Raw genomic sequence first — 26,236 nt, forward strand, 5'->3', positions numbered from 1 at the left:
ACCTATAGAAACACATCCTTACTCTTTATTCATCCTTAAGTTTATTCTTTGTTAGTCTCATGTAAATTCTTTCTAATTTGAACTCTACAAAGCAAACCCTCCTAACTGAGTGTGAAGCACTCCAGCAGCCTTCTCGGCCTCAATATAGCCACAAAGTCACTTGACTGGAACAGGATTTCAAAGACTTGGTGCCTTGATAGGGCTGCAACAAGTACTATGGATCTTCCTGCTGGAAAGCACAGAAATGTTATTGCCCTTTAAAGGCAACTAGGTGAGACATCCTACTAAGAAATGTGATTTCCTTCAAATGTTGGCATGTAAATCCACATGGTGCTTTCCTTCCAGTAATTAAAACTTCCCCATTTCCTAATCAGTGTATTTTCAGTACATCATCCCATGGTTTAAGTGCAGATGTCTATACTGCAGATGTTTGAAGTTAGCAAAGACAAATTCCACCCTGAATTCTGCTCACAATACTTTCCCTACTCAGCAACACATCTCCTTTCTGCCCCTCAAAGAGACATGGGATGCCAGACAAGGTTTTAGGATTTGATAGATCTTATTTGTCTATTGAATTATATAGAAGTGAAGCATCTGAAAAGGTAATTTGAGAGATTGCTTTCTTACATATAAATCAGATTTGCAGAAATCATGTATTAATCACAGATTATGTCTTAAATCCTGACAGCAACTTTCTTCTTTATTGATGAAAATTCATTAGTTGAAAGAGGTTTTGGAAGAGGAAATTCTCTGAAGTTTTCAGAAGCATAAAACCCCTTCCCAGTGAAACAGAAAATCATGTCCATTCTTAATTGTTTTAAATGGAGCAGGGAATAAAACATCAGACCTGTGCACCAATTCCAAGAAGAATTGTAGAACCTTGCAGAAACGAGAAAAAATAAAAAGTCTCAGAGGCCAGGACATTTATTTTCCCTCCTCACCATTAATTCTAAATCAGGAAGGAAAACCACACCGGACAGGATTCACTTTAGAATGCAAAGACAGCAGAAATGCATCCACCAAATAATGGGAGAACAAAAACCTGGATGATCCAGAGAAACCAACAGCTATTATTGCATTGAAATTGTTGCACATCAAAGTAATAACGAATGCAAATGTTGGTCCAGGTTGATGATTTAGCACACCTGGATGTGACCTTCAATACTGACATTCAACAGTTCATAATAAATACAACAACTACATCATTTATATGCTTTGGAAACAGAAATTTTATAGCAGCTCACCAAAATTAATCTCCCAAAGGTTTGGATTTCCTAAAGGAAGGACTAAAGCAAAAAGGAAAGTGATAGACTACTAGGTACAGAAGAATAAACGTTATTCTTCTTCACTTTTCCAGACAATTGCTTTTTGCCAACTGATTCTAAGAAAACACTACCCCAAAAAAACACTAATGCATCATGACAGCATAGCTAAACATCTCCTGCTCGGGTTATACCCAGTATCATGTTCAGGTTTTTGCATTTAATGAAGCAAATTGTCTACTATTTTTCTTTAGTTTTATCTTAGTTCCTCCACTTTTAGTCCAGCTACATGCATATTGAGGAGTTTTCCTTATTGTAAAACCATATGGCACACAACCACTAAAATTCAAGAACCAGCATGGAGACAGGCTTCTCTTCTGTACAGGGGCATTTGCTAGTGGGCTGTTTTCAAACACATGTAACACACGCAAAAGGGAGAAGACAAAGGTGCCATTTCAGTTGATATTTAAATTTTACTATATATTATTAATTTTAAAAACTGGCCAGCAATAAACAGACGTAGGAAAAAAAAAAAGGAATAACATTTTTGTTGAAATAGCAATTCACCTTGTGTAACATTTTGAAATTTCTCAGGCTACTGTTTAGGCACTATTAAAAGCTTTTTTGGCCATAACTCTGTTACACTTGACTTCAAGGTTGTAACCTACCACTCAAAATAGCACTGTCCAGCTTGACGGAGTCAGTGTGCAGGTGATGCTCTTTACTAGAGAAACAAATGCACTTTTGTGATTGCTGAGACAGAACATGCATAGTGAATAATCTAAAGAAGCTAGTCACATTGTGCTGAAAAATGGCAAAACCAGAAAACAGTTATTTGCATTGGTACAGACTTCAGGTCTAGGATACATCTGTTTGCTTGATATCAAAAAAAGCCTGCAGTCATTGCTGTAATAAAAGATGAAGGAACTCACACATTTAAAAAGCAATTCTGTATGACATTCAGTAATGAGGTACATACTCTTTCAGAAATGTATGCTATCATTAATGTCTAAAGTCTTTGCGGTGGGTTTTCAACACCAAAATCACAGCAGAGCTGTTTACACAAAATGGTGTTTACTGGGATATAGTTCACCTTCTTTACCTGCTAAATCCAAGTGCATTGTTGAATTCCTTGTGATCTAACCTTACTTCAGTAACAAACAGAAATTGAAATTATAATTTTAGAATAACAAAAAAGCCATGGTTCTGGCCTTTTTGTTACATATCTTGCCTTTAATACTGAAATGGAGAGGGGAAAAAAAAAGGCAAACAACGTAGTGATGGATGCTACCAGACAGAGAAATGCCACCATGTTTTACTTGGTTTCTCTGCAACACTAAGTATAGCTCAGTGTTAAAATGCAGGTTAAAAGGAGGAAAAAATAAACCAAACAAAAACAGAAACAGAAAGAAAAAAGGATCAAGTGCTGGGCCATCTTGTCTAGACTGTACTTTTGCCAAGAAAGGTTGGGCCAGGTGATCCTTGCAATCCTCTCCAGCCTGGTTTTCAATGATTCTATGAAATGAAATGCCACAGGTGATCGGAATCCATCTTAAGGGGATGCATTTAAAATACAGAGAAGAAACTGCAGCTTTATCATCAGCCTTCTCACCCAGGAAAGCTCACAGAACCAATCTTCATTTAATTTCTCTCTGTCAATGTTTAGTCTTTTAAAGAGAACATGATGGACACAGATGCCAATGTTATGCACTGAAGTACAGGACAAATCATCTTGTCAGGTTTGATGATATCAGCTTAAGCATGGAGACTGAAATTAATGCAGGCTAGACAAGAAATGTGCTGCTTTGAGAAGTAGTTTGGAGAAATAGGAACTGTAGTTAAATTTGCACCAGTTACTGAAGTTTGGTGTAACCTGCTACGCAGCAGTACTCTTTAATTTTTTATTGATATAAATAAATCTCTATACTAGATTTTAAGGAACACTTTCAAAAAATCCATAACAGGATAGAGAAGTCCCACCTTCCCAGACAATGATCAGTCTCAGTTCTTCATTATCCTCTGGACTAGCTACAGCATGTTGCATATGTGGATGTGAAGCAATTGGCTCTCACTAAATCCTACACGCCCTCCTCTCAGCAACACTGGAGCACACTTTACACACCACATCTTACGAAGCTGGTGGTCCAGGCTGAAACCCATGAAACACGCTGCTGAAGAATGTGCCTGATCACAGACAAGCAAAATTATCCACTGCAAACACAAAGCCCTTTGCCTAATGGTCAATTCACAGCTATTGAAAAAATGTGCAACTGTAATAATTACCTTAAACATCTCAACTTTTTTCCTTCCAAATGAAAAACAAGAGTTGCTGTTACAGAAATATTACATAATGCATATATAATCTAACCTGTTAAAATACAAGACAGTATCGAGTCTGAGTGGATCCTTGATGTTAGAAGAGAACATGTGCATTCAAAAATTCAATTCTGTGAGCCACCTCACAATCCGTTTTTCAGTTCCCCTCCCTTAGGTTCTGCTGCTTTCCAGGCATGTGCTTCTGCAATTCCACTCAAGAAGCTCTACCCAGGAAAAGGCAGATTTACTGAGGCTCTCATGAAGCTATGAAATAAATCATGTCCTAAAATGCAGTCCACAAATAAGACAGAATTTCTGGACCCTAATTCCTAAAAAATACCCTCATTGTGTATTTAGGAATCTATAGAATCTACTGCTCAAATCAATCAATAAATCACTGTTTTAACAAAAAAATAAACAGAACTACATATTGTGATATATTGTCATAGTACTTGAAGGCACAGATGGTAGCCATCAAAACAGCACATAGAGATAAGCAGAGACAACAAAAAAGCTTTAAAAGCCAAAATTAGATACAGGATAAAGTGTTGGCTGTTTTTGCCAAGGCACTTTCATATACAAAACAAATGTGAAATGAAGTTTGAGGTAAGACACAAGCAAAATCAAGTTGAGGAAAAATGGGTGGAAGGAAAGCAGAGGTACAATGAGAGCAGAATGGAGTATTTTGAAGTATGTAATAAGCTATTTTTTGTTAGGAACTTTCAATGAAAGATAATAGATCTTAGCTGTATTTAAAATAGCTTCAACCAATAAAATTGTAGCAAAGACACATAATTAAATACCCACCAAAGCACAGACCATAATTCTGGGAACAAAAGTATGAGTTTCAAAAACACAAGAAGATGCTGCTGAGAGGCTGAGAAAAAAAAAGGAATGAAGAAAAATATATTGTGTGACAGAAAGTATTACTTTCAGCATAACAGGAAAAAGATTCAAAAGGACAGCTTGACGAGAGGGGAAATATATTTATACTCATTTTTTAAATCAGTATCGGCTTCAACTGAGGCATTAAAAAAACAGAGAATAAGGTGTAGCTCTCCACACAAGTTTATAGTTCAGGGAAGGAAAGGGAAGGGGAAAATGAATCCGGGGTTATGAAGACAAGTGTAGTAACTGAATACATGGGACTGAAAAAGATCAGACAGATGAGGAAGCTACAGTTCAAGAATATGGGGGAGTTACAAGAGGAAAACACTAAAGAATACAGTATCAGCAAATATTATGTATCCAGCCTCTAACCAAGATAATAGCAACATTAACATTCAAATGCTAGTAACTGCAGACACTGTTGCTATTCAGAACATCTGCTCCAGGTATCGCCCTCATTCTATTCATCTCAAATGTAACAAAATATTGAGAGTTACACAGCACTGAATTATAATGTGTATTCTCAGGAATATATTACACCTTTTTCAACAAATCTCAGTACTGTCATCCTGGTATCCAACTTTACTTTCTATTTCCGTGTACTACTCCTTGGTATTAACTAATTTCCTTTTTAAACATCTTTCACCAAAAGGACTAGAGGTACACAAAAGACATGATGAATCACCTCTTAAAGATGATTACGTATTACAAAACAGCCCTGTATAGTGTTGGGGATGAACAGATTCAGAAAACTGTCTTTCAATCCTGCAATATAGTGTCAATAGAAGGTTTTCTTTACATAGAAAATAATAATAATAAAAAAAACCCTACTTCAGATAAACTCTAAGATATTCCACTATTTTCTAAGTCTGGAAGAAGAGTAAAAGTAACAAGAGACAAGTGCTCATAGACACTGCCCAATGGGGAGAAAAGGGGATCAGCTAAAAGTGTTGTTAGGAACTTGTGAGCAACTCTGCCAATACAGCTATGAAGCAAAATAACCAGAATAAATGGTCCAGCCAGTTTTGCTGCTACAGTTAAAGCCAGAAACTTGGTGCCCATCTGACAAGGAGAATCATGAACTGCTGTGTTAACACAAGCCTGCATCTGATGTCCCAAAACCAGGCAGCAGTTCTGGTAGGGATTTAAAAATCTTCTCCGTTAAATAAAAGCTGACTCTTTTGATGTTCTGGACACTGCTCTCACTGTATCTATTAGAACAGTTTATGTCACAAAAGGCCTCCCATGGTCCAGTCTCTGCTCACAATATCAACTGAGATCTCATTACTCAGTGCCTTGCCTGGACAAGTTTTGAATACTCCAAGGACAGAGATTACACAACCTAGTATGTAATTGGAGTTTCCCACATTGCAACTTCTGCCAATTGCTTCTCATCTAAGAGGGGCCTAGCTCCACCTTTATGCTCTCTCAGTGGAGAGGTGAAGGCAGCATTAAGCTGTCTTAGCCACAGCCTTCTCTTTTTAAGGCTGAACAACCCATTCCTCCCAGCCTCTCCTTGTACATCATGTGTTCCACACCCTGACCTCCCTCCACTCACCTCCAGTATGTCACATCTGATTAGTACCAGTGAAGTCAAAGATTGCCATTCTCAACAAAGGCACCACAAACTAAAAAGGTGAAAGACATATTTATTAAATCTCTTTACAGCTCGATCTCCTACAGAGCAGTAAAAAGTTAAACCACAGTTAGCTACCTTTACTCACAATAAAATCTCTCAAGACATAGGACCAAAAAGGGCAGCATTAGGGACATAATCTAAGTACTCATTATTAGAAACAAGAACTCTGTCTAGACTGCTGGAACAAAACAGACACAGAATGAAAAACAATGCTCTAACTGTGCCTTCTACATACACAGAATTCCATTTATACTCCTATATATAATGCAATTTTGCTGCACAACCATTAGCACTGTCTTCTAGCTGCAGTTTTCATAAAGTGAAAATAGTTTTGAAATTTGATCAGTTATACTCCATTAACTATCTAGTGCTTGTACCAAATGGCTGCAAAGAGCAGCAGATATGTATACCTGTCTTGCCTCATTCAGGTAAAAGGTGCAATGCCTACACTTTTGTTTTCAAGATCCCTATAAAGCAGTGTATTCGTCTTACAAGTAATACAGAAAAACCATCAGGAAAAAAATGGGGGAAAAGTAATATAGTCAATTCACTCTTAAGTCAGGTTAATGAGCCTCCAGAAACTCTTCATGGTTAAGAGCAAGATGTGGTATAAACTGTTCAGTAACACTTTATAGATTATTATGACCTATAGTATAAGTTACCAAAACCTATGGCTGATGAGTAAAGGGAAAAAAAATAGAAGTATAATGAATAAAATAACAGCCAAACTGCAGTATAGGTCCATGACTAAGGTCAATTTGTAAATGACACAATAAACCCCTTAGAAATAAGCAAATGTTTCCTCACTCAGCTAAAACAGCATTTCTTAGTCTGTTAGCAATTTAAAAACAGAGCAAACAACATCCACTAAAGAATGCACGCTTTCATAAATTAGTAGAGTTAGACAACATGCAAGCACATGTTCCAGAAGTTTTGCTCATAAAATATTTTTCTACCATGTTTCCATGAAATCTTAGAATACTTCAGTTAGTATCAGGAAAACATTTAAAAAGGATAAGCAGGATGATTCATATGATGATAAAGCAGTTACTCTGTCAGGTTGAGGTACCACAAAAGAAAAGTTGAATTAGATTAGCAGCTCAGAAAAAAAAAAAAAAAACCACAGCACTAAAAACACTGCAAGTACAACTGGAAAAAAAAAAATAATTCATGGATTCAATTCATTCTGACTTGGCACAACATGGTATAGTTAAAACAGTGCTATGTATCAGTAAGATACACACTGAATGGCCAAGGGAAGCCCACCTACTTGAGAAATGAAACAGCAGCGGTATTGGCTAAAAGGAAACTGCAAAGACCCATTCCAGATGTAATAATTTATGCTTTTCTTCTACTTGATCTAGAATTACGTGGACAGTCCATCTCAAGGTAAACCCACTACTTGTTGCTTCTCTTCCTACAGAAATAAATGAGACAAATCTGAGATGATCTGACCTTGACAAACCCTGCTGCCTATTACTTTATCTTCTAAATACATAAAAGACCAGCTATGTTTTCACATACTTATCTGTGAACTCAAAAAAAGCTGATTTACAGCTAATTTTAACCAATAAACCTATTAAAAAAATAAGTACAAGTACATTCTCACCTAGTAAATTATCACTAAAGAGTTTTAATCTCTGTTCTTGCTTTTATTTCAAAAGTATGAGAACATAAAACATTGAAATGAGAAAGTATCATTGTAGAAACACTGAAGTGAAATATTTCCACATCAGACCTATATGAAACACCTGATCAGCCTTTAAAATTGAGCACCTAATTGCAATTTCATGAACTGCATGTCAAGATTATGTCATCTTCTCTTTACTGGGAATTCTAATATATATGTCTCTGTTCTCTTGTATGGAAAACCTAGTTACCTCATCTCCACAATGTACCACAGTGAGTGTGAAAATACAGAAGCAGTTTTTTTGTCCAATTCACTGAAAATGAATCCTACTGGTCAGCTCAAAGAAGAAAATACCATCACAGTCTAAATTACATCGGGAAAGACAGACACAAAACAATCAAACAGAAATGTTATGGGTCCCATTCCACCTAGACAAAGTCTGCTTTTCAGTTATCTATTAACATAGTTTTAATGAGACAGATGACAAAAGACAAAATCTTGGCTTTCCACCTGACACAAAAAGCTTGAAAAAAGAATACGCTGCAGAGAAACTTAGATTCAAATGAACTTAAAGAGAATATAACTACAAGAAGAGAAGACAGAATTCCTCAAAGGAGATCACTTAACATAATACATTAAAAAATAAAAATAGGAAAGTCTTACACTAGGTTGTTGTGGTTTAACCCAAGCCAGCAACTAAGCACCACAGAGCCGCTCACTCATAGAGCCATTTGCTCACCCACACCCCCACCCCGGCATTGGGATGAGGGACAGAATCGGAAAGGTAAAAGTGAGAAAACTCATGAGTTGAGATAAAGGCAGTTTAAAAGTTAAAGCAAAAGCCAAGCACACAAGCAAAGCAAAACAGGGAATTCATTCACTTGTTTCCCATGGGCAGGCAGGTGTTCAGCCATCTCCAGCACAGCCAGGCTCCATTGTGCATAATGGTTATTTGGGCAGACAGACACCATCTCACAGACCATCCTCCTCCTCCTCCTTCCACCAGTTTTATATGCTGAGCATGACGACATATGGTGTGGAATATACCTTTGGTCAGTTGGGGTCAGTTGTCCCTGCTGTGTCCCCTCCCAACTTCTTGTGCACCCCCAGACCACTCACTAGTGGGGTGGGGTGAGGAACAGAAAAGGCCTTGACTCTGTGTAAGGCTGATCAGCAGTAACTGAAACATCCCAGTGTTATCAATGCTGTTTCCAGCACAAATGCAAAATGGATTTGAAAACTAATTTGAAGTATGCAGCAGATGATTAGAATTTACATTTGTAACATTAAGGTTCTATGCCTTAGTTATATATTAAAAAAAATCTGGCAGTTATTTAATGAAATATGATGAATTAGCAACTTACTAAAAATCTAAACCAACAGGAAATCTCCATTCTAGGTACATTATTATCAACAGGTGTATTGCATAAAAACGATGTCAGGTAGTAAAAATTTTTAGATTTAAATTTTTAGTCTAACTGAATAATGAGTTCTTACATTTCTTGTACATACTTTTTGAAAAATAAGTAATTTTCCTCCTTTGTGAGGGTGCAGGAGAAATTCAATACCTGCAACATGTATTTCACATCATTTTTTATTACCTTTACATATAAATATTATAGTGTAAAAGCAACTTCTGAGTTATCTGTATGACCATGTCTGTCATAGCCTCATCAAATACTAACATTCCATGAAACAAAATGTGTAACACAAACAATAATTCCATTGTGTTCTCACCTATCATGTTATTGTACTTACCTTGAAATACAGCTTTACAGATTAAGTGGTTTACAAGAAATGTTTAAATACAGTGCCAAGTTGCAAAGCTTTCCTTTCTTGTTATGTGTCCTTTGCAAACTGCAGGTCTATTATCAATCAACATACTTTGCATATCAAAAATACTCACCATCCACCAATAATTTATTAAAAAGATAACACAAAAAATGCTGCACCATTTTAAAACAGTATGAATTCACATCTATTTAAATACAAATGTCACTTAAAGAGAACTTAAATATCAATCAAATATTGCTAAAAAAATCCATTTCCTTTAAAAACTGAAGACAGAAGTTACCAAAAGACATCAGAGCATCAGTTTTCAGCTGTCAGCTATTTTGTCATGCCTTAGCACTGTGTGAATATCACATAAAGCCTCAATAAATTTTACCACTTCACTATAGCTTAAAGTAACATAGCATAAGTAAAACGAGTCTAAAACCTTTCTATCTTCCTCACACTTGAAATATGCTTTCACGTTTAAATATAAAAAACTTTGGGATTATTCAAGTATTTTTGACCCTTTCCAATTATTTCCATGGTTCTTTTGAGATATGGAAAAAGATAACCATGAAAACTAAAATACAGTTAACAGAATTGGCATTAATAACAGACAATGAGGGAAGACAATGTAGTTGGAGGACTTTTTTTATATACACATTATTCAGTATATTAACAATCCATGCACTACTGAAACCTTTTAAATTATTTATCAAATAATTAAAACAATTACTAAAATGTGAAACTGCACACTTTGACTTTTATAGTTGATGACGTCTCTTATGAAAATGTTATTGCAGATACACATTAAATTGCACAAATTTAGATTTGAACAACAGGTGTAGAAAACCACAGAAATATACTTTATTATATACCTGGATTTTCAACTTTCATTGTATTCAGACTTTAAAGATGAAGTAATACTCAGAACCTATTCAAAAATTTCCTATAAAAAAAAAATGCTGGTTTTAAAATTTTCAAAATTCTGACGGCTACTACACCAAATTAGTAACAGAAAACTATGAAAATTCTTTTAGCTACTCATATTCTTGACAAAATTTCCCACTCAGCATTTACTTGTTTGCTGTATAAGGAAACCATAAGTAGTTAGATCTGAAGATAGGCTGTTTCAGCTGGCAGATTAGTAATAACACTCATCTCTATAAAATTCTACAAGCTTGAAAACAATAAAAACTGTTGAACTACTAAAGCAACACTGGAGACAAGTATGTTTTATTAATACAGCAAGCTGTTAGAAAGCAAGCAAAGCGAAAACTTACAGATTCATCATTTTTTTACGAGAAAAAGGGCAGTTAATTAGTCAATCTCCATGCTGGCTCATTCTTTGTTATGCACTGAACAGATGACATTGGCTGTGCCAAAACTGGGAAGGCAACATGGTTTTACAGAATTATATCCACTATTTATACTGAATTAATGCATCCTAACTGCAGACTTGGACTTGAATACTTCATTTTTTATTACAAATGAAAGATATTGACTCAAAGACATAGCTGTGAAATTTGAGTTTTAGTGGCAAAATTTAGTGGGTTTTTTTAGCACAAAAAGGTTGATGGTGTGCAGGTACCACCATAGTTTATATATTACCACTGAAAACAAACAAATAAAAAAAATAATTCATGTTGCACAATTTAAGGCTGGTGAATACTTTATTGGCAGAATATTGGTTCAGCTGCCAGACGAGCTTTTGAGACCAAAAAACCCAAACCAAACCATCAAAACCAAACACCACAACTGAAATCAGAAAATAAATGTCAAAATGTTGGCAATTGGCAATACATGCCAAATAGAACCACAGGACAATCCAGAATATCGTTGCTTAAAAATAACTTCTCAGATACAAGAAGACTAAATGACAATCATTAAAATTCGTTATTACATAAATAACCTCTTCTTCTGGGGCTTTATCTTCTAGAAGATATCTAATATGACCTCTTTAAAAAAAAAAAACAAAACACCACTGCTCAACAGTTACTTGATATATGACAACATCATTGTCTTAGGTTTATGAAGGAAGACTCTGCTGTATGTCATACTATATTAAATATTCTACTAAAATCAAAGATATTACAGCTGTAATAAATATAGTTTTAAAAAACATTTAATGTACAATTTTCTTGACATGCAAGTCCGTTAAAGGAACAACCTCCAAAAGAAAATGGTCTTGAAATAGGCCTATTTAAAATACAGAAGATCCACTACTTTATTGGAGTGATGATTTGTTTTTCAAGGGCAAGTAACAGATTTGTATGAACTGACTGCAACTGTGTTATCAGCTACTGGAACTACTGAAAGAATTCCATGAGTCTGTATTGTCTCCCCACCTATGTCTTCGCTGCAGAGGTGTCCTTTGAGTGTTTTTGTGAGGAGGTACCACTGAATTCATGACAATAGGTATGGATATTTGATATTCATATCGTTCCAACATCTGAGTAATCTTCTCACGAGTGACCCCATGCTTATTCCTCCTACAAAAATAAAAATTCAGGTAAATTGTCTGGTATATTTATATGTCCACAGCCTTTAATAAAAAGAAAAAAACTCTAATTTGACGATTTTTCTTCTTGCTTTTCACATTTGAGATTTCACTTTTATTACACTGTACCCTCATTCTCTCAGTATTCAGCTTTATTCAGGTTTATTTTAACAATTCACCACCGCATATATTAAATAAAAGACGTACTTTATACAGAAATGTGATGTTATTCACCAGGACCATGTGCCTATATAACCCCAGAAGAACTTTGCTTTCTATTTATTCATCAGATTTCACACGGCATACTAGCTAATGAGTAGCGGGATGTATAAGATTATAAACTACTACTTGAAATGTTCAAACCAGCATAAAAATGAAACTACATGGTTTCAAGACTTAATGACAGAATACTTTCTCATCAATAAATCCCTACATAAAATAAGGAACCATTTTAGTTTTGAACCATTAACAGCATGCTCATGGTACTTTTATCTACCAGCTCTCACTGATACTTCCTGTAAACTCAGAAATGCACCAAAACACATATAAGGGAAGAGAGGCCAAAAGTATTATCCTATTCTTGCAGTGTTTAGTGAACAGCTACTTTCTGTGAGAACTTGTTCTACTAATAACCTGAGACACTAGACAATACATTAGAATGTATTTATCTCCTTGGCATCTATGGAACAGGATATTATAATCCATGTTAGCAGACAATTTCAGTCTCTGCCTAAAAGAAAACCATGAGGCTTATGCACAAACAGAATGTCATAATTGCCAGCACTGTAACAGAAATGAATCTAAAAGAATAGATATGAAACATAAACAAAGTATTTTGATAGTGTAGACAAGCTTCTATCATAACCCAATATATTCTTATCGAGAAACCTTGTCCAAGTCAAAATTATTTCAAAGTCACACCTACATGGAATATATGGCTGCATCTTTGTGCTGTCTGTCAGGGACAAAAGAGGCACAGGCCTCCTTACCAACCTGCTCACTTCTATAGAGGATAAATCAATACTGGGAACAAACAGGTTATACTGGAAAGAGGATATTCCATACAGAAATATTTTTAAAGACTGACTTCTGCATCCCTCTCCCTAGCTTGTACATATTATTATAATAAAGTAGTAGAGTATTTATCTCATAAACACTCTTTCCTGAGACATCAGAAGCTAGAGTAATCATCACAAGCAGCTCATTGTTTAAATACTACTAATCCAGATTGTGCTAGAGAAGTTCAGGAGCAGCAGCACGTTGAACTTATCAGTTAACAAGTCCTAACAGTTTTGATTTTATTCACTAATGTGAACAAGGTTAATGGTAGAGAAAAAAGCCAATAGTTCAGAAATATGGAGGATTCTATAAAGCACTTGAGTCATGACAGAAAAAAAATACTGAAAAGAGGAAGTCTAAGTCCTTTTTTGCCAAATGGTGGAAGCACACAGTTATGCAATATTTTCAATATCTTAGTACTCCTAGAAAAAGGTTACAAGCTGAAGTGCTCTGGGCATGAAGAACAAATTCATCCACAGTTGAATGGACTTGTGAATAACCACTTCAAAAATAAGCAAGTACTTTTCCTTAAAAAACAAGATAGGATAATAAAATCACCAACAGCAAAATTGAATCAAGCATAGAAATTAATTCAAACAAGGACACAAATCTGCTGTATAGTGTCATTTAAAACTGGGATGTCCTCTTCAGGCACGTCTTCACTAATCCTTCAGCAGCTCAGCTATGCTGAAAGAGCATAAAGCCATCTATCCGTAAACAATACAGATGTACCAGCAAAAGCTCCTCATGGATGATAGTTATCATTTGGAAGGTGTTCTGCTTGAAGGAACACAGAATCTATTGACAAATGCAAAGCGCTGTCACTGTTAAATGCTTCTACACTAGAGGAATCTTTTATACCAATAATTGGCAAAAGAATCCTGCATAGACATGACTACTTAAAAGAATCAGCAGAAGTTTAATGAATTCAATACTAAATTGCATTTTTATGACCACACTGAAGGAAAAAGGATATTGAACATGCTTGCATTTCACTGTTGCGTGAAGTTCCGCAGCAGGTAACTTTTTTAAAATTAAAACATCCATCCCAAAATACAGATTATGCACAGGATACCTGTTATTCCCCAAAAGCCTGAATCACATGTATAGTTTTTGAAAAGTTCTATTTCCCAACTTATCAGCTACTCAGAAAGCATATAAACATGACAGAGGGTAACTTTTCATCCAACACCGGTTAAACACTTAAAAAAATAAATAATTAAATAAATTCTCTCTTTTACCAGTGATTTTGCCACTTGTTTATTATCTCACCTGCAGTTTTCAAATTTCCTAAAAATGGTATCAAAGTACAAAATCCTTTATATAAAAGTTTAAACGCTATTCAAGAAGTCTTAAGCACTACCACATGTCTGTGGAGTCAAGATGTTTTCACAGAAGTTGTGTGCACAAAATTAGAAAAAAACAACAACCAAACCAAAAACTAAAAACAGAAGAACTCATGATTCCAAAGATATTTCATACCTCACAGGCACGCTGGAAGGAAAAGACACTGACACTTAGTCCACACTAAAACACTGGTCATGTGATTGACACAAAGAATAGTTGAGGTGCTGACATTGAGAGCTTTTTCACAGATTTATCAAACACAATAAGAGGTGGCTGAAACAACCCTATAAAAACAGTATCTAGAAGTGAACCTGACTTCTAGAGTATCAACATCATATAACACTTGATAAAAGTTACTAACAATCTAGACAGCACCACTAAAAAGAAAAAATGAGGAGCATGTATCCAAAAATATAAGAAAGGTCTTTTGCTAATTAAAGTAGGAGGTTGTGTATTTTTTCTTCCAACTACCAGAGAGTCTTAAGTGATGCTGTTTAGGAGGGAATTAGAATGTATGACTCCAGATAACTAATAAAATTACCCAAATTTATTAGCATAGTATTTGCCCAGATACCACACAAAACGTTGAGCTTGAAATTAATAACGGGAATCCCAAAACTACAAGAACATCTCTATCATGACCTATTTCCCAAACACACAACTAAGAGGGGAAAAAAAAAAAGCCCTCTCCCCAAGCAACTGAAAAACAAAACGAAACTTCATATCAGTACCTTTCCTAAATTCTGAAAACAAAGTTTCCAGACAATAGGCCTCTACTCAAAAACCAAATATTGATGCACTTCTTGCAAAATGCATTACTTCTTTCACCTGTCTTCTACCTATTTTGTACCATCAGTGTTCTATAGCAACACATTTCTCAGGATCATTATGTATTATAGTAGCAGAGGCTCTTACAGGGGTCAATAATTTTTCTACTTGCGTTCAACAAAATTTAATATCAATTTTTTGGGCCAACCAGACAGGACCTCTATTTATCTCTTTGTTTATCTATAACGTTTCCATTTAAAGGTATATCTCAAAATGCCTATTTAAATAGAATACATTTGATACTAGTATTTAAGTATTTAAAAAATAAAATACTGAATAAAATAGAATGTACTACATATATACTTATGTGTGCATATTTATCTGTCTTTCTGTCTATCTCTAAATAGAAATACAATGATTTCTGTAATATAAGCCTTACTTTTCTAATTCTTCAGGATCAAACTTCCACCAAGTATCTGGCTCATGGAACTCCACTTTATATCCCTTTTCTAGAGCCTGCAGTAAGCAAAGAAAAATGTGTGATATGTAGTATCATTATTACATATCATGTAACAAAATGTTTACAGACCAGTAAAATAAACAGATGTAGTTAACACTGCAGTGGTAGCATGCTGGATTTCACTTACCCCCAACCTGTCTTAGCTTTCATCCCAGACTAAGCAGATTAGATCAAATCAATCCTTAAATTGGTCTGAACTATTGTGATAGCGATCACTGACCGTATTAAAAAGCAGTCTCTCTTTAGAAATGAGAGTAAGGAAAATGTTTCTGGACAAACCAGACCAACTTATCACATGTGAAGGTAAGTCTGAAAAGCTGTAACAGATGACATAATCACACAACAAAACCTACCACTTCCACATATGGCTTCATTTCCCAGGCTTGAGTATTAGTGTTGTCTATTATAACTGGAGATTTTCCCTGCTCCATTGCCTGCTTTGCTGCAATGAAAAATAGTGCAATTTAATAAACAACTATGTAACTCAAAACGGTAAATGTAAATAAAATGTTCCAGGTGTTTTTTGCACTAATCTAGTCTGACTGAAAGACACTGTTCTAAGAAAAGGAATAAAAAGCATTGAGACGGGAATGGAAAGAAGTAGAAGCAAGAAGGTAAGAAAAATTAATTGAAAGGTATAAAACACAAGTGATGGTGACTTGATGCAAAAGGGTAAATAGGAAGTGTGGAAGTCAAAGCAATGCAACAGAACTGCTCAAAGTCTGTGGCCGGCTGAGTATAGAGATCCTGGTATGAAACCATATCCTGGTTCCAGATTTACCAGCCCTGACAGATAACATGTGGTACACTCATAACTGAGACCTGTGGTTAGGTAGTGCAGTTCTTCTCCAACAAAATGCTAAGAAATAGGTGATCTTCACAGAAAGACATCACATATCTGAAATATTTCTGAGACCCATTAAAAAAAAAAAAAAAAAAAAAAATCACAAACATGCTGCCTCCACTTGAACAATGTTTGAACTCAATTGTCAGTTTCTACCAAATCCAAAAGAGGGTGGAAGCTTCAGGAATAATAAGCTGCTTCCAAGTTCTACAAAACAACTGGTAAGAAGGCACATCCAAATTAGCAGACAGAGTACAGCCATGATGCAATTTGTTTGGCAGGACACTTAGTAGCAGCATGCTTTTAACTTTGGGCCAGCACAAGTATTCTGCTTCTTACCCAGCAGAAGGTTCCTAGATATTGCAGTGCAGAACTGAACTGGCTGGAGGAGTTCAGGGGACAAAACATGCACATCTGTTGGCTACCTGTCAGCTCCACAGCACAGAAAATGTTTTTACATTACCCTGATATCTTAAACATATCTCTTCATAAGCCCAAGACTTCTTTAGTCTTGATAAATCAATTAAGCATCTATCTTAAGCCTAAATCTAACTTTGATCTTGAGATAAGGCATTCTTCTAAATCCCTTACACACTTATCCTGTAAAGCATTCTTGGAGGACTCCTAACTCTCATTACTAGGATTTGCCCCTGAAAAAAACCACCTGCTTTTTTGAACACATCTAGAGAGCATGATTATGACATTCAGCTTCTACAGAAGTTCCAGTAGAAGTGGCAGGATGAATTAAAATAGGCCCTTTAAGTTCAATTTTGTGGCTTTGCTAAGTGTCTCCTAAAACTCTGGAAGAGTGACAGTGATTTCACAATGAAAGTTGCAGTGGCAAATTAATTCTAGTACTTCCTAATATTTGTGCGCTTGACTTTACAACCTCCACATTAAATATGTATGTGTTTTAGTATCAAGGGTATGTCTTTAAAAAACACTTGAGAGTTTGGCACTCTGTTTTTCTGAAATAAATATTTTTTTTTCCCCAATGGGTCTCACTTGTAATTATTTTTTTCTCATACTTACTATACTACAGATTCACTCCCTCCCCCAAAATGACGAGGGGTATAACTCTAACAGAATAATTTTCTCACTGTGGAGAAAGCAAATTTTTGTTTTCTCCATAATTCTGACACAAGGATTAGCTCTAGCTAAATATTTTGTCATATGAGTATTAGAAAACGCATAAATAGCTTATGCAGCTGATAAAATCTATTTGACATTTTAAGCTAGACCTACTCATCAAACAAGAATCCCAACTATCATTCCCCTCAAGTTCTCATTTCATGTATTTCAAGTATCCACATACAAATGAAACCAAGAGCTTCTGAAGTACTTCAAGTCAGACAGCTCTACCTGGTCAAAGCAGGAGGTGAGAACTCAGTGCAACTTCAACCCAAAGCTATTCAGGCAAATGTTTCACAGTGTGGGTGCTCTGCAGAACAAGACAAAGCTATTCTTGTTCCTGCCATCAAAATCTCTGAATAACTAAATTATATACTGTTCTGATTATAAAAAACACTGTGTAACTAAGTGTTACAAAACTAGAGGCATCTTAAGGTCTAGTCAGAGACAGTCAGAAGCCATTATCTGTTGGAGTGAATAAAGGACTCTGCACTCTGATTCAATGTGAATCGCGCTAGAGCCATTTATTACAGAAACAAGCCTCCTTATATATGCAACTATTCTTTGATCACACGTCCATGCTCCAAGTATGCATTCACTGATTGGATATCATCTACGTTCATGAGCTGTCCACACGCTGAAGTCTCACTGCTGTTAGGTCCGTTGATTTACACCATGTTGAGGCCTTGTTATTGCAGAGTTGCTTCTCTCCCACGGCAGGTCCTGTTTTCAGCCTTTGAGTTGGCCTTGAAATTCCTGGCTGGTTCAGTAACAAATCTCCATCTAACAGCAACCCCTCCACAGTTATCAAGTGAGAATAGTTTGGTGGTCTTATAACTGTGAAGCGTTGAGCCCTCTCATCCATAAACTACTTCATTATCAACTATCCTGTTTCTTAGGCTTCTACTGGGAACTACAACCTCAAAAGTGCTCTTCTAACTGATATTCTAATGATTGCTCTAAAAAAATTCCTTCACTGTTCATACAGAAACATTCCCCAATGGGGAGAATATATTTTTTTCCTTGGCCCTCTGTACCTTTGATGCAAAGAAGTCTCTAGACAGGAAGGAAGCTTCTGCTTGAGAAACTGCAGCAGAGACAGTAATGTGCATGCACTGCCAAAGGAGTTGTTCAGTTTGTCTGCTCCTCGGAGTTGACCAGACAGAAAGAGCAAGAAGCTGTCTGCTACCCTTCTTACCCTGGTATCTACTTCCTAACCAATTAAATCCAACCTTTAGACACTGTTAGGTATTAAGAAAGATGACTTATTAAAGCTGTTAATCTATACAAATTAACTAAAATCTTTCTCCAAAAAACTCTTCCATAAATATTGGGTGAATCTCAGATCAGGAAAGATACTGGGAAAAACAGGATACTCTGCTCTTGCCAGCATTAAAAAGGTTCAATTCTGCCATCAAGATACTAGTATGAAATGTAACAAATCAGCAGGTGATAGCGCAAAGAAGAAAGATTTTTCTCTTTTTAACTCTGAAACCTTCTATAAGTTCAAAATTTAATACATATATACACCTTAACTGAAATATAAAGAATATTTTAAATATATACTTCTATATGCCCTATATTAAAATACATATACTCCTTTTTATATAGACTATTAAAACACATCCACATTATGTTATACTTCTATTTTCTAAATATAAACATAATTCAATAGAATTCTTCCTATCCATTCAAACCTCTCTTCTGGTTCCACTCATGGGCATCACCAAGCTGAGCAGCATCATACGTATATCCATCTTGTTGACGAAAATAATCATCAGTGCTGAATATAACGCCATCACGACTCTGACAAAGTAGAATACTGTTAAACAAAGGAAAACACACAAATATTTTAACTTCTATTTTTCAGATTAAAAAAAATACATAGGGAAAAAACCCTAAAAAATTTAACTATGCCCTATTTAATTCCTTGCAAACTTCAAAGAGCTTTACAAAAGTACACTCATACATATTACCAATAATTCTAATCCAAATTAAAGCAATATATTCCCTACTTTCTACTATTTCTGTATTTGTTGTTTCTTCCCCTTCACCCCCAAGAGATGTTTGTACCCATCTAAGTTACGGCTATATTGCAACAAGTTTTAAGTATCTTATAGTAATTTAATGTATTTACTAACATTCTCCACATCAATTGTCATTTGGAATTCTCTTTAGAAACCAATTTGATCCTGAAGAATCTGGATGCAGCTGAGAAATTAACTGGATGTTTAAATCCTTTTTCAGCACTTTAAACATGCCCTCTTCTGACCTTTGCCCGTGCTGCTGGTACATACAATGTGCGTCAAACATGAACAGCAAAAGAAAACTACTGATGTTTACAGCAATTTCCCTATTTTCAGGAAAAAGTAAAAGAACACAATAAACTTTCAGGATTGTCCTACTAATGGAAGTCAGGATTACAGAAAAGTATCCATATTCCTTCAAGATCCTACACTTTTCTATTCCAGTTCTGTGTCTTCTCCCCCAGTCCTGGTGACACACTCTAGCCCCTATTTTCTCATCAACTCTGGCACTCACTGGATCAGTAAGCTACTGGCATTCATACTCAAAAGAAAGCAATCCTCTTCTCCTGGTTACTTTTCTGAAGCTTTAGCACTTGAGCCTGTTTAAGAAAAGTCCCTAAAAGGTGATACACTAAAACTGGTTTCCAATGGAGACCAGTCTTGGTTGAGCAGCAGTAAACTGCTACATGGGTTATCACGTCTTGTACAACTGTAGTTTCGTTTTAAAAGATGACAAGAAATTTAAGGCAGGATTTCTTAATATCTCAGTGTCTATCAGGGAATTATGTTGGTTTTACCCATCATTTACACTTTAGTGCTAACAGGGTGACAGGAAAGCCATGTGTTTTACTATCCCTGCATGTATAACCTCAAATCAGGAGAAAAAAAATCCCTTCTTGAATCACTTAATCAGTTTGATTAGAGTGTTTTAGCTTAGTTTCCTAAGGCAATGCCATTCCGTCATGACTTCTGGACATACAGACCAATTTCAACAAAAAACTGACAGAACATTCTCTCAAATATACTACAAATTTTTATGGGGGGAAACACAAACAGACAAAATAAAATGCAGAGATGCAAATTAGATTCCAGAAATATAAAAAAGATAAAAGACTGCAATGCAATTTTCACATTTACCCAGTCTCTTAGGCCTGCCATTTCCAAGCAACATAAATACCCTGTTTCCCCAAAAATATGCCCTAGCATGATTTTTCAGGATTTTTGAGGATGCCTGAAATATAAGCCCTAATCCAAAAATAAGCCTTAGCTAAAGTTTGTAAAAGTGTCAATTTAAATAGTGTCTAGGCAGCTATACATGTAAAAAAGTAAGCACCTTTTGAAGCAAAAGCTATTTAAGACCCTGTCTTATTTTCAGGGAAACAGGGTACTTTACAAATGAAGTAAAAGTCTAGCCAGTAAGTCAGAGTAAGTTACATCGCATTCTGTTTCTTGCAGAGCTAACATTAAAGAGTACCAGAATTTTAAGCATACTTTAGCAAAGAACAAAAGATACTGTGTGGAAGCCAACAACGGTAAAAAGGGGAACTCAGAGGGACAGTTGAAATGTTCTCTGTTAACATGCTTATTTTTCACTCTGTGTTGTAATATTTTATATTACTGCTAATATGTTTATTAACAAAGTTATTATAGTGGGTGATATACGAATACTACAAAAATCCATTAAGCTTTTCTAGAAGTCTGTATTTGCATTGTCATGAAATGCCACAGTCAAACCTTCTAGAAGCATCATAAAGGTGACTTTTGGATTTAGTTAAAATCCATTCTATGTATTGCCCAGGCAGGCCAACAAATACCTGCAAGTCAGAGAAACTGATTACAGCAACATTACAGGGCATAATCAACTGCTGGTTGATCAATAACATCAGAATCTACATCAAATCAAATCTACAGTAATCTACCCAAATGAGCAATCCCCATTCTGCCAAATGTAAACTTTATTTTTCAGAAAGTCCCTGGAGATGGGGATTTAAAGGAAAGCCTTGTAAAAGCTGAGACAACAATACAATTCTGTTTAAAGTCTGATCTACAGAATAAGTGTGATTACAAAACCTCCTTGACCATTTTTGTTTCCTATAGTATATTCAAGTTTGAAAACAGAAAACAGCCAGTTAGAGCCACAGAGCATTTATAGCCCACTGCAACACTCAGATATCACTGTCCTATGGAAATATAGGCAACTATTCTGACTCAGAAACAGGCAATGTACCTAAAGGCTAAGAAACCCAACCTGCACTAGCAGTATGTGGGATGCACTACTGCTGAGGCAGCAGAACCAGAAAAGAACTGGCCAAATCCCAAATAAGGTAGGGGAACAAATGTGTGTTAGTTCTAAGTTACCAGGCTTTCCTATATCTATCTATATCTGCAGGGAGAGCTATTTAATTCCTACACAAGGAATTTGCTATGTTTTGCTACATGTCACTGAGAAGAGACCCATTATGGATCATAGTTTAAGGAGTGGGACACTGTATGACATATTAACTTATATTCCTACACATTTATTGCCCCACAACAATGTTATTGGTTATTTTTGCTTTTAAAATACAAAGATCTGTAACAACAAAATTCAGATTACCGAGGACCAGAACAAACTACTAATTATGTAACCATAAAGTAACATGATCAAAACATCATTCAAGCTGTTTTTTCCTTCTTGCTCTTTTCCCCTTTCCCAGAGTATTAAGGTTACCTCAGGATAAGTAGTAACACTATATCAGAAAGCAGAGCATGATACAGCAAAATTACAGCCACTTTTTTGGACATTGTTCAATAATTATTTTTGTTAGAGCCTATGTCTTTTAATAGGATGTGTATTACACTGGTATAGGAGAGCACAGAAGGACTGAAAGCCTCTTTTTGTTCTATGTAGATAAATAGCACCAGCAAATCATACTAAAAAAATGCTGTTGTGTGTGGTGTATCTATTCACAGAATCACCTCAGTTGGAAGGGACCCTCAGGATCATCAAGTCCAATCATAACCTAACTCTAGCACCAAACCATGTCCCTAAGAATCTCATCTAAATGTCTTTTAAACACCTCCAGGGATGGTGACTCCACCACTGCCCTGGGCAGTCTGTTCTAGTGCCTGACAACCCTTTCTGGGAAGGATTTTTTCCTAATACCTAATTAACCCTCCTGGTGTAAGCTAAGGCCATTTCCTCTATCATTTGTTACCTGGGAGAAGAGCCAAACACCCTCCATGTTAAAACCTCCTTTCAGGTAGTTGTACACAGCGATAAGGTCTCCCCTCAGCCTCCTTTTCTCCAGGCCGAACAGCCCCAGTTCCTCAACTGCTCCTCACCAGACTTGTGCTCCAGGTCCCTAATAGTGCTAGAAAAACTGGATCCATCTTCCACACTCACTTTTTGTGTGGTGAATGTATACACACATATTACAGTAAGGATCATCTGCTTTAATAAAAGAGATAGTAAATAATAACTGGGATTCTTCTGCTAGCTGAGCAGATACACACACCCCTACAGCTTCCAGGAGCCTGACCATCAGGTTTCTATAGGAATACATATTAACTGATGAATCAACACTAATGGAATCAATGGGGCATTAATTTCCTGAGTGTTCTGGAGCATAATTCACTTACTCAAATTCTTGCATTGTATCTTTCAAACATCATTAGCTGTAGCAATAAAGAAACAGAATGACAAGGGTTCAAGAATCTTGCAGACCCATCAACAAAGTTTATTCTTGAAATATTTTATTATGCCCTGAAGTTCAGAATGCACTGCAATTTATTTATTAACTCATATAAGAGATAAAACAGATTTAATATAGTGAACTATGTTTGCAAGAGTAATCCTAAAACCATAGAACTCAGGAAGGCAAAGTGACCATCAAAGAGCCCAGAGTAACGGTACCCTTACCCCATATACAACACACAAGCTATCACAAAGTTTATGAGCTGAAACTTCAATTATTACAGTAATGATCATAGCCTGTTTCTAAAATGTGAAATTAAATCATAAAACACTTTTAAAAAGCCTGACAATTAGCTCTTTCAGAATTCTTAGTATTTGAACTTCTAAAATTTGAAACACAAACATACTTGTTGACATCATATGGAATAATTAATATATTTCTAACGTATTTGGAAACAAAATTTATCCCAGGTTCATGAACTAGGAAACAGAAACAACAGCAAGTATGTTTAGGCAAAGAGAGCACACACAAATCCTGCCTTAATTTTTCTTCACAACTAACTTGGACCTCCAACCTGCATCCTGGTTCGCCTACTTTGAGAGATGAGTTTAAAATAAAGATTACCACTTAGAATCCAGTAATTCACCTATTTAAAATACCTAGCGTATAACAGATGATGGAAAAAAAAAAGTAAATATAATTTTAAAACCTGTAGTATTACTAAGGTATGTAAATGCTACTTTAAAAGCATTACTTCTAACACTGTTTAAAAAAAAATGTAATTACAAACAACAGCACACAACTGTTCCTACATTCACCTACAAATATGAACTCTTCCATTCAGAAGATGGTACTCTCAGGAAAAATGTCCACAGATAAAATTACTCTCTATATACTCCTGACAATGGATTTAATTAAAAATGTGCTTCTTAAATTACATCAATATTTGTTCTCTCAAGCTCATTAAGCTCCTTTTTATTCAAATTCAAGTTCAGATATTTATGGAGGAATGTAAAATTCCAATTGCTGCCAAATTCAGTAGCAAAATACCCTAAAAATTCAAGTCTGTTTTTTGTAACTTTTTCCAGCATTGTAAGATCACATTATCATCTACTTCTAATTGTAGCAGACTTTTCTTATTTGGGCTAAAGATTCCTGGGTATCTGTCTGGCCAAATTGTTTTAGAAAATTTCTAACTAAATGGTCAATCACTTCTAAAACCAAGGAAGAAACACAGCATTTTTATCATGTTTTGTTGTTCCAAACTTTCCTCTGAGAAGCTTTGGATCAAAGAATTGAAATCTAGCATTTTTTTTTCCTGCAAAAAGTTTTTGTAAATCTGCCCAAGCTCTAAGACTTTAAAATGTCATGTGCACAGAGAATAGTGAAAAGTACTCCTTATTGTACAAAGTGGAGTAGAAAATGGGAAGATTCTCACTGCAGTAAGTTGATTCCTGAACAAAGCATTCTTGCAGTAGCAAGAAACTGTTTCAGTACCAATACTGCACTGTACAAACACATTTATCCCAAAACAATCTTAAGAATGGCAAGAGAAGGAACAAAATTGGCCTAAAATAGGAAGGCCATGGGAAGCACACAGTGGTACAAACACTGGAACAAGCAACTTGGTACTGTCAGCAGAGCTAGGAAATAGGGACATGGCCAAAAGTGAAGCGCAAGGAAGAAACTGGTACAACGAAGCTGGGAATGCGATGATGCCATAAGCTGAAACAGAGACCAGATGAACCTGGGAGGAAAGCTGGGGCAGAAGGAGGAACTGAGAAATCAGCTTAGAACTGAGGAGCAGACGTGGAGCAAGTAAGCAGAGACCAAAAATCACGGCTGAATAGGTATTGAAATACAAAACTGGAAATAGATGGGTAAAGAGATCGGAACTCCAACGAGCCTCAGGAGGCTGGGATTGCCTAGGTCAGGGGAATGCAGGAAATAAATTGAGTTGAGGGGGAGCTACTCAATGACCAGGAAACTGCTAATGTTATGCTCATATTTAAGGCAAGTAAAGACAAAGGCCCAAGAACTAAAGGCTGCTCAACCTTTTCTGACCTCAGCTCCTGGAAAGACAACGAAGTGCATGTTCCTGGAATCTATTTCCAATCATATGCAAGAAATTAAGATAATCAGGAAGAGTCAAGATAATCAGGAAGAGGGTTTGCAACAGAGAAACAATTCTTTACTGACCAGAATGCACCCTCTGATATGGATGAGGACAGAGTAATGAAAGTATCATAATTTGAAATTTTCAAGGCTTTTGACATCATCTCCCAGTCAGTAAGAAGCAGAGTACAGCAAGGGATGACAGTGGGACCAATTTTTTTGGTATCTTCATTGTTATTGTAGATGATGAGGTAGAGAACTTGCAGATGACATCAAATTAGTAGCGATGACTGATAAACTGAGCAGCAGTAGGGCTTCTATCCAGAAGGACACCAAGAAACATGAGCAGCAGGCTAAACATCATGAAGCTCAACATGGAAAACAGCAAAGTTTTGCAGCTGGTAGAAAAGAAACTTGAGCATTAGTACATGCTGAAAGAGATCTGAGGACCACAGTGGACATCAAGCTGGAGATGAGTGAATGGTGTGCTCTCATCAAAAGAAGAGCAAACCACATGATTGGATTTATTAGAGAAAATGTGGCCAGCAGATCAATGAAAGGTATCATCCATGCTCTAGCTGGCTCTTGTGCGGTAAGTTCTGAAATACTGTGTGCAGTTTAGGGTCTCCCAGTCCAAAAGACATGCTGAAAACCATTAAAAGATTGAACAGATGGTTACCAATCCAGCTAAGGGCAAACGACCCAGGAGGAGAGGTTAATAGCAGCTGGGCTTGTTTAAT

At 36.0% G+C, this 26,236-nt stretch overlaps 1 protein-coding gene across 4 annotated transcripts in view; it reads right to left on the bottom strand.

The window, feature by feature from the left end:
• The window catches only part of LOC136097524 (uncharacterized), a 47,482-nt gene that overhangs the window by 15,082 nt on the left and 6,164 nt on the right, over window positions 1-26,236 (bottom strand). For 2 of the 4 annotated variants that reach the window (XM_065829938.2, XM_071804705.1), the window contains exons 3-6: window positions 19,375-19,499; window positions 16,056-16,144; window positions 15,622-15,698; window positions 11,857-12,000 (exon numbers count right to left, since the gene is read on the bottom strand). The exons of 1 other annotated variant lie outside the window; for it this stretch is intronic. In XM_065829938.2, the coding sequence (XP_065686010.2) occupies window positions 11,857-12,000; window positions 15,622-15,698; window positions 16,056-16,144; window positions 19,375-19,499 (435 nt within the window). The remainder of the gene's footprint in view (window positions 1-11,856; window positions 12,001-15,621; window positions 15,699-16,055; window positions 16,145-19,374; window positions 19,500-26,236) is intronic. One more of the 4 variants, XM_071804709.1, reaches the window with a different exon arrangement.

This window comes from Patagioenas fasciata, chromosome 1 (assembly GCF_037038585.1).
Source record: "Patagioenas fasciata isolate bPatFas1 chromosome 1, bPatFas1.hap1, whole genome shotgun sequence".
Taxonomy (NCBI): domain Eukaryota; kingdom Metazoa; phylum Chordata; class Aves; order Columbiformes; family Columbidae; genus Patagioenas; species Patagioenas fasciata.